Source organism: Antennarius striatus, chromosome 15 (assembly GCF_040054535.1).
Source record: "Antennarius striatus isolate MH-2024 chromosome 15, ASM4005453v1, whole genome shotgun sequence".
NCBI lineage: Eukaryota > Metazoa > Chordata > Actinopteri > Lophiiformes > Antennariidae > Antennarius > Antennarius striatus.
The window spans coordinates 14,902,131-14,917,406 of NC_090790.1; the positions used below are offsets into that span (position 1 = coordinate 14,902,131).

General features: G+C 41.2%; 2 protein-coding genes across 3 annotated transcripts; one reads left to right on the forward strand and one right to left on the reverse strand.

Moving 5' to 3' along the window:
- Window positions 1–158: 158 nt before the first annotated feature.
- On the forward strand, window positions 159–2,411 carry LOC137608452 (L antigen family member 3-like). The gene is made up of 3 exons (XM_068334840.1): window positions 159–249; window positions 947–1,075; window positions 1,149–2,411. The coding sequence occupies exons 1-3, from the start codon at window positions 200–202 to the stop codon at window positions 1,291–1,293; spliced, it is 324 nt and encodes a 107-aa protein (XP_068190941.1). The 5' UTR covers window positions 159–199; the 3' UTR covers window positions 1,294–2,411.
- A 2,901-nt stretch (window positions 2,412–5,312) lies between these two features.
- wdr45 (WD repeat domain 45) lies at window positions 5,313–14,246 on the reverse strand. 2 transcript variants are annotated; one of them, XM_068334313.1, is made up of 11 exons: window positions 14,128–14,246; window positions 13,899–13,993; window positions 13,747–13,821; window positions 11,134–11,238; window positions 10,235–10,340; window positions 10,057–10,151; window positions 9,890–9,969; window positions 9,601–9,809; window positions 9,104–9,205; window positions 8,889–9,034; window positions 5,313–8,242 (listed from the first exon to the last, which is right to left on the reverse strand). In XM_068334313.1, the coding sequence occupies exons 2-11, from the start codon at window positions 13,945–13,947 to the stop codon at window positions 8,133–8,135; spliced, it is 1,077 nt and encodes a 358-aa protein (XP_068190414.1). In that variant the 5' UTR covers window positions 13,948–13,993; window positions 14,128–14,246; the 3' UTR covers window positions 5,313–8,132. The 2 variants fall into 2 exon arrangements, with proteins under 2 accessions (XP_068190414.1, XP_068190413.1); XM_068334312.1 differs by having other exon boundaries at window positions 11,107–11,238.
- Window positions 14,247–15,276: the final 1,030 nt, after the last annotated feature.

The following is a 15,276-nucleotide window of genomic DNA, read 5'->3' on the forward strand; positions in this document are numbered from 1 at the left end:
AATATCATCATATTTTATGTTGTCTATCCAGTATTCATGTACTGTAATTATGTTCTTCCGTCGCATCTGTCTCGGAGGGGAACTGTTGCAGTACCGCATTTTTTGCCGCTAGGCGGCAGCAGCGTGACATCACTACCTATCACAGCCGAGCACCGACCGGAAGTCCTTGTCGGAAGTCTTCTTCAACTTGAACCTAACAATGGCGGCGTTAGAGGAGAAAGCGAAGCAAGAAACAGAGAAACTTGAGTTGTATCCTTAAATACGAGCCCAGAACGTTTATCTCTGAGTCACGGTTGTGTTTTACAGATTTATTTAACTAACGCCTTTAAACCTCGCGTTAAGTTTCGACTGTTTGCCAAATGCTAACCCGTTTAGCTTCCCCGTGTGGGGCTGGTTCTGGATCCAGACCGAATTCTCCGTTAAACCGAGGCGTGAGCTGTCTAATATTTTCAATTTGATTCGTTTCAGTTTAGCTTCAAGATAATCGAAGCTCAGTTATCAGGTGAAAAAGTATGGCAATCTGGGTTAATTACTAAGACTTAGCTGGTGTGTGTAGTTGAATTATTTTAGTTGTTTTAATAAAATAAGATTGATCTACCAATCAACCAGTGATATCTATTGATCTACGTATCTCATATTTATATCCTCTAACCTGTAATTCTTGCTTCATCAATTAATATCTTTGCCCTTAATTCCTACTATTTCCCTCATCAATGCACTTTAATTATATGCTGTTATTGCGAACTTTCAAAGTTATCAAATAAATTAGATAAAAATGTACAATATTCCCACTTGAATCATCGAGAAGTAGCAGAAAATGGTAACACTGCAGTAAATGCACGCACCTTAAATTCATGCTTCAGTAGTATTTACTTATCACTTGTTGTCGGGTAGAAGTGGTCTGCTGTTTTGTAGATGTGTCTGTTCTTCCTTGACCCTCCTGCAGTTCTCTGAATGTTCCCTTCCCATCAGCCAATGAGGCCACCATCGCTCTGCGCTCTTTATCTCCGGACCGTGAGCCGAGGAAAGGTGGCATCAGTAAGCAGATGAGCGTGTGCGGCGACACGCTATCCGTGTGAGTGTCGTTTCCACCAGCTGTGATGTAAGTCATCGCTCACGTCTTCTGCTAAACTACGTCTCTGTTTCAGGAGGTGGAGCGCAGATGAAGCTCGGATCCTGCGAGTGTCCGTGAACTCGTTCTTGGATCATCTGTCACTCGTTCTGGAGACCATGGAGATGTTTGGCCCCCCCCTGTGTCCAAAACAAACTGACATGAGATCAGGATGGGTTTGATGCTGTTGGACTCATCATGTGACATCTGAAAGGAAATCCGCTGGAACAATTTCAAGATGTAAAATCTCATTGTTTAAGTTGAACCCATGGGATTGTGGTTTGATGGTGGATTATTTTCCTTTCTTTTTTAAAAATAAAAGGCAGCTGATTGAATGTCACAACATCAGAGGCCTGTGCCAGAAAGCTGGATTACGGTTTAGCGAGTTAACTTCATGCTTAACCCTGTCTTTTTGGTACCATAAAGGTGCGAAGAGCGCTCAGGCAGAGAGAATATTTAGAGATCACTGTAATCCGTTCGAATTTCCTGAACAATCACTGTACGAAAGGTAGAGGTTTTGGGGAGAGGGGTTACATTACATCTGTCAGCTGCTGGAGCCTTACATCAGTAATGTAACGCACTTCAACCACGCGCTGACAGTCCTGCAGACAGTGTGCATTGCACAGGTTTTATTGCCACAGTTAATATATTTAGCGATGTTCGTAATTATTATGTCCTTAAATCCCTCGTTGGATGGGTTACAAGCAAGCCACCAATAAAATGCCATTAATCAAATATTTGTTTAAGTAAACCATGGATTGATTCATTCATTCATTGGTACTTTTATGTATTCTGTTGGCGATGCCGAAAACCTCGGGAAGAACACAGTATGTAGAGCTGTTCATAAAGTCGCGGGGGCTACAATCACATGCTATAATGAAAAATGTTGTACACACATTTATGGAACACACAAATAATATTAAATTGGGGGAGCATGGCTCGGCGGTAGAGCGGACATCCTATGACCAGACATCATCAGAGTGTATGAGCTGACTGTGGGAGATGTCGGCTCACCTCTCAGCCACTGCCGAGGCGCCCTTTAGCAGGAGGCTGTCCCCTTACAAGCTGCTCAATTGGGACGTACCACAAAGTCACGACCCATCACTCCGCCTCCCCCTATATACTGTTTGCTCTGTACTAATGCCTACGGGCCCCTAGTGTGTTATGTTTCAGGTGCCTGTACACAACTATGATGTAACATATACAGTATATGCATGTAACTGTATAAAGTGTGTGGAGTGTAAAGACAATGTTCCCGGAGGGGATTATTAAAGTGGACTTTCTTTATATAAATGTAATCCATTATTATTATTAATATATTTAGGCACGCAACTGACAATAACAACCGGTAGAGGGCAGCAGTGCGCCATTGTATCGTAATTTAATCAGCAACGACCACGGTGATTGATTAATGTAATTACATTTAACCGTAAACATTGTGACGGTAAACTCTGATGGCTGTAATACTGCAGCACTATTACAGTGTAGAACACCTCAGCTTATTAGATGTTAAAACTGTTTGAACTTTATGTATCTCCACAAGTCTTATGTTCAGTTAACTGAATGAAAAAAATACCCTCGTTGGCTGGTATTGAATGGGTAAAGATCATGTGGGAGCAGGAAGTTTGGGTTCCTGCGAGACGGCGCTGTCCGACGGCTCTGGCCAGGGAAGGTTGTTTGTGAATGGGGCTCATCGTGATTTGATCTGTAATGTAGAAATACCCTATTCTATGTGGACATGTTGGGGCTTGTCTATACTCAGAGAAATCACATCCATCACTGACCCTACAGGTCTGATTCATTCTGGGTAGAGTGTGTATTACAGTGTGTACATTGTATTGTGTAGTAGTTCAGTGTCAGCTACACTAAACACAACATTTTTACAAACAAGTGGTTAATTTCCTCAGCAGCTGTGAAGTAAAAATACTCGATTTCACCTTTGGTTCCAACATCTATGAAGTCAGCGATGATGCAAATGAAGCTCAGTCAGTAGGTCTATGCTTGGGGACTGGGGGGTAGTCGGTTCAAGACTGCAAAGGTGCCCTTGAGCAAAGCACTGAAACCCCTGAGGTGCTCATAAGGCGCTATGTATCCGTGTGGGTTTTGGGTTGTTATATTTTTATTTCTTGCAGGACAGGAGGAATAAAATGATTATCTTTGTTTTCTCACCAATGTCAACTAATTCTGTCAAAACGAGAACATTTTACTGTTTGCATCACTATTTGTGTGAGTTAATCAACTTTATGGCTAACATGACATGGATGTTAGCTGTAAAGTTGTTGGATCACTTGATAGTAAAAAGAACATCGAGCTCCACAGTGGCAGATTTTCTAATTGTGCAAAAGTTTCCTAACAGAAATTATTTTTCACAATAAGAGCACTGCATTCCACTGAAAGGTAACAAATGTTTCTGCTTTTAATTCTCAATAATTCTGTTCTGACATTGTAAAATTGGACCACATTGGATGAGATTGGTCCACAATGGAAGTCATTAGACACACACATCACCAAACCAGAAGTGAGCTCCACCAGCTATTACATGAAAAAATGAGTCACAATAACCTGATGAGACATGTGTCAGGTGTCATGGAGATGTTCTAATGCATGGAGTGCTTTTACATGTGTCTCATTTCCACCACAGATGGAGCCGCCCTCTTTAAAATGTCCTCTTATGGAATATAAACAGTGAGTCATGACATTAAGAGGCTATGAACATGTTCTGCATGTTATGAAGCTGTTGAAAGGCTTAAAATCTAAAAGGAAACCAATAGTTCGCATAGAGATGGGGTTGTGTGAACTGTCCTGACATCTCATGTCTGTGTTCTTCATCTCGACCCTCTGCAGGACATCAGTCTACAAGGTTCTCTGGTGACATTCCTGGGAGCGAAAGAAGAGCGTCATGCTGATAATTGTGTTTCTCCAGACTTGCCAGAACAAAACCAGGTCTGGATCCTTTCCTAGAGGAAGCTAAATGCTACCATCACCTGAAACTAAACATAAAAATTGGTTTGGTTTAACACATTGACTGACATGTGTAGGATTGTCTAGATTTGGTGGAGGTATACGTTCCATCAAGTGTCCTAGTTTAGGATTGTTTTCAACAAAATGACTCATCCTCACTGACATTTAAACATCATCCCACTTCCACAATGTCAAGTACCCGTAAAAGCATAATGTAAACCCGTGTTGTGAATTAACACAAGCCTGGATATATCAAAATAAATGCGAGGGCAGGGGCAGGGGGTCCACTTTCAAACGCTGCCGTGGGATCTGTTGTCGGTTTGAGAGGTTCAGAGCGGTTTAGTGAGGGGAAGCTGCATCTGCTGGGAAATAACAACCTGCAGCATTAAGCTGCAGTGATCCAAGGGTCAGGGAAATAAAATGCAGGATCTTATATCTTTGCAGTCACTTCAGTTCTGTGCTTAAGTATCATCTGGAGTATTTCAGTGTGTCACCATGTTGCCATCTCTGAGACTCTGAACTATAAATATGTGTTTCAGTATCTGGCTCCTTCAATGATGTTTGTTAAAGTTACGTTCGTGTGAATTTTGGGGTTCTGTAATTTCCACAACACTTAAAACCAGAACCAATATGTTTTGGTGCCAGAAGCTGAAATATTTTCTCTTGTCCAGATCAACTGTTTTAAACAATAAGTAAATAAAATATTTCTAGTAGTAAATCGAAGTAGTTCTGATGTATTAATGTAACCTTTCATAACAATGTGAATACACATATTTACTACAGTATGTGAATACGTCCAAGATTAGCACAATGTCAGTAGCAGAGGATGGTGGAACAATCATTTATGGAGTGCTGAGAAAGCAAACAACAGGGATGATTTCTGACTCGGCGTCGTACCGCAGAGAATCCTAAATACTGCTGCACATAATCCACTTACCAAGATTTAAAGCCGCACTGTCAGAAGATTAGCTGGATGCATGTGGATCACCCCAACCAAAACATATTTCCAGCCTCCAGTGAAACTCCAACCATCTGCCTCCTACCTATAAATAATCTGTGGATTTGCTTGTGTGACTCTGGAACCGCTGCAGTATAAAATCAAAATATGTCAAATTATGTTTGACATCAACTAGAACAGACTAATGAAACCACTTCATTGATTAAATGAATCCTAATCATACAAGGAATGACATTCCTGCCATATAAGTGAAAAAAGTGTGAAAAGTTTGATCTTATCTTCATTTTTATTTTTTTGTGATTAGCTGTGATGGAAGGTTTGAAGGTGTCATGAAAAAATGACACTTAATCACACACTGATTCTGATACAACAAAAAATCATGAGTAGCTAGGCAAGTCAGACTTTGCTGGTTTATTGAAATGCACATTGTTCTGCAATTCATTTAGTTATTGTTTCTCTCTTCCACTGATTTCTTTTTCTCATACAACCTCGGTGTAAGAGAAACTTTGAAATAATGCCTGCCAGCTTCAATCCAGTCATTACACCAACAGAGTTGGTGTAATGTGAAAGCTCTAGCATGAGCAAAACTGCTAAAAAGCTGAAAAACTGTTATTTAATGAACATAAGTTAAAAAAATAAGCAAGAAATAAGCAGTAATCAAGTTCTGAAAAAAATGTTTTTTTAAAAAAGCAGAGCAACTGTTACAGGCTGAATGCATTAGCTGCACATAATCAGTTCACTTCTCAGCGGTCATAATGTCAAGGTTGATTGGTGTTCATCAAATTCATTACATTCGAACTGTAAATTAAATGTATAAAAAACAATTTCATAATCATATCAACTCCAGAAATCTGCTTGACTAAACTTCTGTATTTAAAACCAAACAGAAAAAAGCTCCAACATAAGATATAATGGGAGAAAAAAAGTATGTGAACCCTTTGGAATTTCTTAAATTTCTGCATAAATTGGTAATAAAATATGGTATCTGCTTTAAGTTACAAGAATACACAAACAGAACATGCTTCAAGGATTCTCCACGAGTCAATCAGAGACAAGCATCAATGAAAGGAGACTGGAGGTGAGGTTTAAAGCTGCCACACACACCATCTTAAAAGTGTCAAGGAGCATTGCGTGACATGAACCACACCTAGCTCAGGAGAGCTCCACAATAAACAATTATTGACTTTTATAAACCTGTAAAAGGTTATAGAAGTATTTCTGAAAGTCTTGATGTTCATCAGTCCACTGGTAGATAAACTGTCCTTAAATGGAGACGGTTCAACATCTTCTCTTCCAAGTGCAAGAGCACAGCCCTGGAGTGTCAGTTGAAGACAGAAATCACTGCCACATGCCAACATCTCTACAATCCCTAAAACAGCACACAAGAATCGGGTCCATGGGAGAATACCACAGAGGAGGCCACTGCTGTTTAAAACCACAATTGAAGTTTTCTAAAGAGCACTTTGGTGTTCCACAGCTGGCGGATTATTCTGTGGATGGGTGAAACCAAAGTAGACTTGTTTGGGAGGAACACTCAATGCCATGTGTGGAGGGAAAACGACACGGAACACCAACATCAAAACACAACTGTTAAACGTGGTGAAGCGAGTGTCATGCCATCATCAATGGAGAAATGAATTCACATGTTTATCAAGATGTTTTGCAGAAGAACTTGAGACCATCTGTCCAGCTGAAGCTCAAAGGAGGGTGAGAGATGCAAAAGGACAGTGATCCAAAACACAGAAGCAACTAATTTACAGAATGAAGAACATGCGTGTTCTGGAGTGACTCAGTCAAACAGAACTGAGACCTCCAGAGTTATTGCCACTAGACATCCCATAAATCCTGCTGACTGGCAAGACTTTAGTAAAGAGGAATGATCAGAAATTCATCCTGATGGTTCTGCACGTCTGATATGTAACTACATGAGTTGTGTAGTTGAGGTTATTGCTGGCAAAGAAGAGTCAACCAGTGAATGTTTACATATTCTGCTCAATAAAAACATGAAAACACATCATTAATTGTGTGGTATTTATTTAAGCAGACTATTTGTTTATTCCTGTGATTTAGATAAAGATCAGACCACATTTGATGACCAATTTAAGCAGAAATTTAAGAAATTCCAGAGGGGTTCACATACTTTTCCTCCCACTGTAGAATAAAAATACAAAGCTCACTCCACATTTGGCCACAAATCGGTTCTGCTTCTGGTTCCAGGTTCATCGTTTATGCAAAAGACAAACCTACAGAAGTACCTTGAGATACGAGGAGTTTTCTGAGATACGAGCCACCATTATATCCATATTTTTGTTCAACATATGAGCAAAAATCAAGATCTTAGTCGTGCTTCGGGACACCAACACTAGTTAGCGGATGGATACAACATCAGCTGAAGCTGCATCCCATTCTGGTTCGTGGAATAAAGCTGTAGCTCTTGTGTTCTTGTGACTTTTGGGTTTCTTTTCAGACATTATCATTGTCTAAGTAACTTGCATATTATTGATTATGCACAGGAAAAATATGCATGTGTACGACTCAGTAAAAATGTGTTTTTTTCCAATAATTTAGAGAGTTTAGAGGGGCTTTTTTTTACAAGGCTGGAACAGATTAAAACAGTTTTAGTTGTTTTAAATGGGGAAATTTGTTTTACTTAAGAGAAGTTTGACTTAGAAGTTCAGTCACGCATCAAATTAAACTCTTATCTCAGGGTACTACGGTACTTTGACCGTTTACAAAGTCAAAGGGCAGAGATGAATACTGATTAGAAGCAAAAACATTTTAATATGTTTGATTGGTTTCCTCTTATCAATCACTTCAATTGTTTGAGTGTATTTGTTATTTTGTGTTTGTTACACCACAGCCAGACCCATGATGTAAAGGTTTCACACTGAAATTCACTACTCTTCACACTATCACACACTACAGATAAAAAATACAAAGAATTAAAGTGTCTGTTCCTCCTCACATCTCTGATTCTCTGTCTCAGAACATTCTCCCACTTGTCTCCAGAGCAGAACGATCATCATTATCTCCAGTCATTTTCATCTCTCGTTACTGACTTCACGTTTCCTCCTCCTTTCCTCTAATGTCTGTCAGCTGGCTTCAGAAGTCATCATCATCGCAAATGTCCAGATACACATCGAAGGCCTCTCGGTTGCAGTTCCCATCGGGGGTGAACACGTACTTGTGGAAGGTCCCGTCCACACATATGGCTGCAGGAAGGGAGGGAAAACATCATGTTGATGAAGTCACAACGAACACCAGGTGAATTTCTCATCATTACTGATCTGAAGAACATTTACTCTGATATAAACAGTAGCTCTATTATTGTAATTTTTTGATCAAACCATTTAAGACAGCGGAAACATACAACACCAAATTCTAGAACGACTCATTCCTTTCAGATGAAAATGTGCTTGTGTCACGTCCTAAATTCATAATATAAGAGAAACTATCACATCATTAAAATGTCATGCAGCCCCACGTCATTTGATGATTTTAAAACTCATCTCTTCTTCTGCTGTTTAGACGATTGCAGTGAAAAATGTTTTATAAACTAAAAAACTCTCCATCTGCACAGGGAGAGGATAAAATGACTGAAATGTTCATGTTTTGGTGATTTTTCTGTGAATATGACACAAACAACTCTTTGCTGGCATACAGAGCTGTGATTGGTCGGGTATTGAGGGAGCAGTCATCTGAGACGCTGGAGGGCGGTGGAAGTAATGAGGAAACATTAAAGACAAACATCTAATAGTGTTTCAGCTGAGAAAGACATGATGAGGCTAATTTTATTTAAGTCTAATGTTTGTTACAAACAAACCATCAACAAAAAGCATGACCCCTGGTTTTCCTCACCAATAACGGAGTTGACGTTCTTGGATGTGTTCTTCCCGAAAGCGCAGATGCAGGCGCACTCAGCCGGCACGGTGAAGCTGGCCAGCGACCACTGGCTGTCCACGTACTGACCAATCACAGGACCCACCTTCCCAACACGAGCCAGGCTGGGAAGAGGAGCCGGTTAGACTTTAAAGAAGAGTTTAACGGGACAGGAAGTGAGAGGCGGGACTTACGCTGAGCGGCGGTTGAGTTTGGTGTCCTTCAGAGCAAAGATGTGGACGGTGCCTTTGTCGCTGGAGGCGCACAGGAAGGAGGAGTCGTGGCTGAAGTTGATGCTGCGGAGGAGAAAAAAGCAAACAGGAAGGACTGATCAACCAAACTCAAGTAATGTTTATCAAACAGCTGATGTTTATGTGTGTGATTCGATAACGGAACATTTATTAAGGACAAACGCTCAGATGTGGCAGCCACTCGGGTACAATAAAGACGCTATGATGAAAATCTTGTGACCCGAGTCAAACATTTCTTAGAAGATAAACATTTGATCATGAATTGATGTGGATCACAGACAATCAAAGTGTGGTATTTGGATTATCGGAGAAATTAGTTCCCAAATCCCAACCATTCCTCAAATGGAACAAGAACAAAAGCAGGACTGTCCTCTTCAGGATGAGCCTGACGGTTCATATTGTTTTTGTGAAGTGAGGAAGTGTCGGCGCCAGTGGAGTACCAGTAAAGGGTGGCAGGGTCGGTTCCTCGCCGCAGCTCCACCAGCTTGTCTCTGGTGGTGGTGTCAAACAGGCGGATCAGCGTTCCCTTACGGGAGGCCGACGCCGCCACGCTGCCGGGCTGGTTCAGCGCCACGCAGGCGATCTCGCTCTGGTGGGCGTTGATGGTGAACGGAGCAGATGAGGTTCCAGGTTTGGTGTTGGACAGGTCCTGGAAACAAAAAGCAACCCAACCTTCAGTTTGAAGGACATTAAGTGTGAGTTGTGTGTCTGAGTGTGTTTGTGACTCACAACCAGCTGCAGGCTACCGCATTTATGTCCTGGAAACACCAGCAGCTGTTTCTCCAGACTGGGACATAAATCACACAAACCTGGAGGAAATACGGCCCGATTTATTCTGGTGCTTAGAAGTTGGGCCACGATGGAGGAAAGATATCAAAAACTAGAGGATTCTCTACCTTTGGGGTTATCTCTGGTATCAAACTCAAATAGTTTGACAGGGTTGTCTGGAAAAGTGTACACATAGATCCTGTTCTTTAAAACGATGATTATCCTGGAGGAACAAACAAACAGACTTATTGTATTTAATGGTTGTACGGTAGCTGGGAAGGGTCAAACTGAAGGTGGTAGACTCACTTGTCATGCCTCATGCGGACGGCTAGAACCGGTTTGGTGAAGGTGAATTCCACCGCTACTTTGTCTTTAGGCTCTCGTGACTCTTGAGCATCATCCCAGATCAGCACTGAAACAGAGAACACCCTTTAATAGGCTACTCATCAGGAGTACAGCCTCTGATTGGTCAACAGTCGCGGATAACAACAACACAGCTGTCACCGGACTGGCTAATGTATAGCCAGTAAAGCCAGTTGGTAATTTCTTTACTATTTCCAGTTTAGAGGTTGACAGTCTGTCGTTAACAACATCCTCTGGTTGCATTTATTCTGCTATGAGTGGAAAATTAAATTAGCCTTTAGCGCCACTGACTGTCTCGGGAGGCATTTAATTTTTCCGTGGCAAGATCCCAGATCATTTAGTCCGGAAGACAAACACAAATATGGTTACGAACTATTTTTGGTATGAAGCCAAATAAAAAACAGTGATAGCTCAAAGGGAGATTCACAAATCTAAAAATAAAAAAAAAACACGGTAAATTTTAGAGAGAGCTGCAGCTTTCAGACCAGAGTCTAAAGAGAACAGTTCCTATAACTGTCTGTTCTTCTTTGTGAGGTATATTTATATAATTACACTGATTAGAAACTGAACAGAAGACAATTATCTGGAACGCATTAGAGAAGAAGAGTCGTTTTATTCTCTAATTGTTGATTCAAGTCTACTATATACGGTGGCTTAAGAATTAGATCTGTCATCCATCTATCAGCTGCTCTCTGCAGGGGGCCAAGATCAAACCTCCTGCTGGTTCGATCTCGGCCCCCTGGAAGCTACATGTCCAAGCGTTCTTAAGCAAGCCCACTTGTTAATTCAGTTAAATTAAAAAACTTAAAACAAACCTGAAACCATCCTTTCATTAAACGCACCCGATATTTCCGAGAACTTGGGGTTGACTCCTCCTCCGACGACCGCCAGCAGGTTGGAGCGATGCAGCATGGAACACAGGGCCACGCTGCCCACCTGCTCGTGGTCTGGAAAGGACACAGAATCAGTCTTAATAATCCAGGTGGAGGTGGACAATAAAACAATTCACCTCCTGCTGTGTAATAAGTTCTGAAAAATTTAAGGAAACAGGCTGTTAAATGTTCTTCAGCTATTAACAAGCTAATTACTTGCCTCTTAATGACTTAAGCTGCTTTTCAAGTAACAAAGATGACGCACATTAAAACCAAACTGGATCTATAAAGGCAGGCGCTCACCTCGAACTTCTAGACGGTTGTTTAAGGTTATCTCAACTTTTCTCTTTGTTGTTCAAGCTGACAGGCATTATCAATATTAATCAATTATTTATCATATTCATGATTTTTTATGTCATCAGGTGTCTCAGTGCTCTCAGCTGGTGAAACATCTATCAGCGTGAAATGACAGAGTGCAGAGCCTTTTAACATGTCGACAGTGATTACAGTGATTAATCAGGTTATTACTGCTGGAGTTGAGGTGAATGTTTCCATACGTTGTTCTCTGAAGCTGAGGGAACGACTTTTACAACACGTTCATTTAAATGCAGCTGCGGTCAGGAGATCAGTTAATTACAGGGCTGGCAGTTCAGCCACTTCTGCCCAGTGTGATGAAGCCATGCATGAAGCACCAAACAGATGGAAACAGACTCCGATGCCTCATGTTGTCTTTGGCAGGAACATCCAGTCTACTGGCTGAGAGGACATAGTGCTCCACACAAGCAGGTGGCAGACTACAGATCTACAAACCAATGTTTTCACGACGTAGTGTCGTCAGACCTATCTCACCGGAGATTCACTTTATTTTTACATCCAGCTTCAAAGCGGTGATTTTTTTTTTTTCCTCTGCGCCACCATACTGATCCACCCCTCATCCACCCATCCGCTGTGGACCATCTGCTGTGGACCTGCACCTCCCATCCACCAGTATCACCCCTCATCAAACCATCAGCTGGGGTCCTGCTGCCTCTCTTCCTTCGTATCATCATACTGTTCCACCCCTCATCCTCCCATCCTCTGTGGACCTTCCTCTGTGGACCTGCACCTCCAAGCCCACCAGTATCACCCCCATCTATCCATGTGCTGTGGAACATCTACTCCAAGCCCACCAGTACCACCCCTCATTTATCCATCGGCTGGGGTCCTGCTTCCTTTCTTCCTCCATGTCGCCATACAGTCATCCACGCAGCTGTAATTGTGCCTTGACTTTAGCAACCTTAACCATATTGACACTGTCTCTATCTGGCCTATCTGCCACTCTCTCTCTGTCTCTCTTTATCTTTCCCTGTTCTTATCTTCCTTTTATTTCTTTTCCACCCAACCGGTCAAGGCGGATGGCCGCCCAAAAGAGTCTGGGTCCTGCCCGGAGTTTCTTCCTCATGGAGGGAGTTTTTCCCCGCCACTGTCGCTTATGCTTGCTCTGGAGGGTTCAGTTTGGTTTCTCTATCTGCTAAAGCACTTTGAAATGTCTGTTGCCATGATTAAGCACTATATAAATAAAACTCGATTGATTGATGTAATGTCATCATCAGTGTTCGTGCGTTCGTCTGTCCACCAAATATCTTTGTAACCATTCCGGATAGAAAGATGAAACAAAAAGCAGATTACTCGGGCGGCAATAGGGATGAAAATGAGATGATGACCTTGACCTTGAGAAAACTATGTCAAGATCAAATTTCAACTTTTGTACACTCAGGAACCGGATAAGATTGAAAGACAAGGGAGAAGGCCAGTGTGAATAAGACCATAGATCAAAGTTAATGCTTTGTTTCCATACTGGCTAACACTCTTGCTGGACAGCTGTAGCTAGTAGGAGTACTAGCTTACCTAAGGGAGGCTTTTATTCTGAAACAGGAAATGCAACGTGTTGGAGGTTTTAACAGCAGCAGCAACATTAGTTCCCTTCTCTGTGACCCCTTGCTGTTTTCAAATTTCACAATGCTACTCTGGTGTCGCTGGTCTGAGGATTGGGGGATGATCGGGATCATCATCTTAATCCCGAATGTTTTGTAAAGTATTGTTTCTAATAGAATTAATATTCTAATTTAATGGATAACTTCTACAATGATTTCACCAAAAAAACACCACATGTCACAGTCAGATCTAGATCAGGTGAATCAGAATGTTTAAATTCATAGAATCACAGCAAATCCACTACTGTGAGATAAGTACAGTAATGTTGATCTGAGATCAGTTTGTAGCTGAAACTTTTCAGTTTGGTGTGAAATCTATGTTCAAATATTCCTCATCTACAACCTGATGAAAACCACCACCACTAAAATATTAGTGATCTAGAATAACCAACAAGTAACAACGACACCAATGTGATCCAGATACTAAGGGCACGTTGTCCTGGTATGGAAGTCACGTGATGTGTGTCCTCCATTTAGGACACTGTTTATTTTAGGTCACATGGAGAACTCGAACTGCCTTAGTGGGTGTTATCTAGTTATTTAATAAAATCAGTGAGCAGGATATTAGACACTGAATCACCCCACATCCACAGGAGAAATAAACACTCACCCAGGTGACCCTTCTCCATTAGCGGCTCCACGTTGTAAATCCTGACCCCCGTCTCCATCGCGCAGCAGAAACAGCCTGAGACAAAGAGAGAGATCGGTCGTGTTTACGCCCCGTTCCCCGGTGCTAGTCGCTTCGTGTCGGTGTCATCTTACTCTGGTCCTGGTTGAACTGCAGGCTGTTCACTCCTCTCTGCTGAGACATGGCGCTGACCTCCGGTACCGGTGCTCTACGGCTTCAGCCGGACGACCTGAGGACAACAGAGGGGACGTGCTCACAAAATTGCTACGTTAGCTTGTCGGCTAACCTCGTCAGCATCCGGTAACAGCGGTGTGAACGCGGCTGCAGTCCGGTTATCACCGTTTAACATCTTTAAAGTCTCACCATCCACACGAAGAGTCCACGAGAGAAACGTTTAAAAAAAAGGCAGAAAACACGACGGAGAGGAAAACAACAGAAGTTGAGACACGACCATTTGTTTTGGTTGTGACGGAAGTGACGTTTTAACACGTGCTTTCGGTGTGGTTCCAGTTCCTGTTTTTAAAAAACTGGTTTTCATTGAAAAGAATCGAAACAAAATCGAGAATACGTAAAGAATGAGGGGGTTGGGGGGGGGGGGGGGGGTTCAGTTAAAAAACTAAAATTATGAAGCTAAATTTAAGACTTATTTTAATTAAAGGTACAGTATGTAGTATACTTTGTTTATTTACTTATTTATTTGCTTCTTTCATTTACCTGAGTGAGTTCTCCTGATGTGCCCATCTTCTCACCAGGAACCTGTCTTAGCAAAGTTGGCCTAAGTTTGTACTTTATATTTATTGCCTATTTAGGCAATGCACTTCCTTTAGTCCTTGAGAAAATAAACCTTTTTTCATTCTGAGTAGATCTTAAGATTGTTGACTTTCCTTCTGAGCCTCCTGATGGCTTGAGAAATGTGTTAATGTTGGAAACACAAGGCTCAAAACTCATTTGCATGGCTGTATGTAAATTTGAGATATTTACAAACTTTCTAGCCAATAGTGTAATTTATAATGAGATTTTTTAAAAAGCCATCAAAACCTAATACTCACCTATAGTGTACTTCTTCTATACAGTAATCATTTTTATCAAAAATATACTGAACATTGACTGTTATCATGGCTGAAATGTTTCCTGTTTTAATCCAAATGTTTCTTTTACATAGTGTGAATTGTTCTTTAAAATTTGATTAAAGAGGGCCAAACGATTAATACATTACCAAATTTTACTGCTGGTATTTATTCCAAATTTGTCTACAGCATTAAGCAAATAGCCTATTGTTTCTGTTAAAGTACTGTAAGATATTTGTGAACCATTTAGGAACCAAAACTATTAGACCATATGTGTTTTGGAGAATTTAAGGTGTTTTATTTCACTATGAGAAAAAGAGGAGCTTTATCTTACAGAGTGGTGAATATGAATTTGTTTTAACATTGCTGTTAATTAAATTTTATGAAACGACCATTAAAAAATAAGTTCATGTTCTGCATCAACTCTTTGTATCTTTTCACATCC

Excerpts from the sequence above, each read along its gene's own strand:
- wdr45 (XM_068334312.1), bottom strand. The coding sequence starts at position 13,947 with ATGTCTCAGCAGAGAGGAGTGAACAGCCTGCAGTTCAACCAGGACCAG. Across the intron at positions 10,152-10,234 it reads GTCCGCATGAGGCATGACAA|GATAATCATCGTTTTAAAGA; the intron begins GTGAGTCTACCA and ends TTGTTCCTCCAG. Across the intron at positions 9,970-10,056 it reads TACCAGAGATAACCCCAAAG|GTTTGTGTGATTTATGTCCC; the intron begins GTAGAGAATCCT and ends TATTTCCTCCAG.
- LOC137608452 (XM_068334840.1), top strand. The coding sequence starts at position 200 with ATGGCGGCGTTAGAGGAGAAAGCGAAGCAAGAAACAGAGAAACTTGAG. Across the intron at positions 250-946 it reads GAAACAGAGAAACTTGAGTT|TTCTCTGAATGTTCCCTTCC; the intron begins GTATCCTTAAAT and ends ACCCTCCTGCAG. Across the intron at positions 1,076-1,148 it reads TGCGGCGACACGCTATCCGT|GAGGTGGAGCGCAGATGAAG; the intron begins GTGAGTGTCGTT and ends TCTCTGTTTCAG.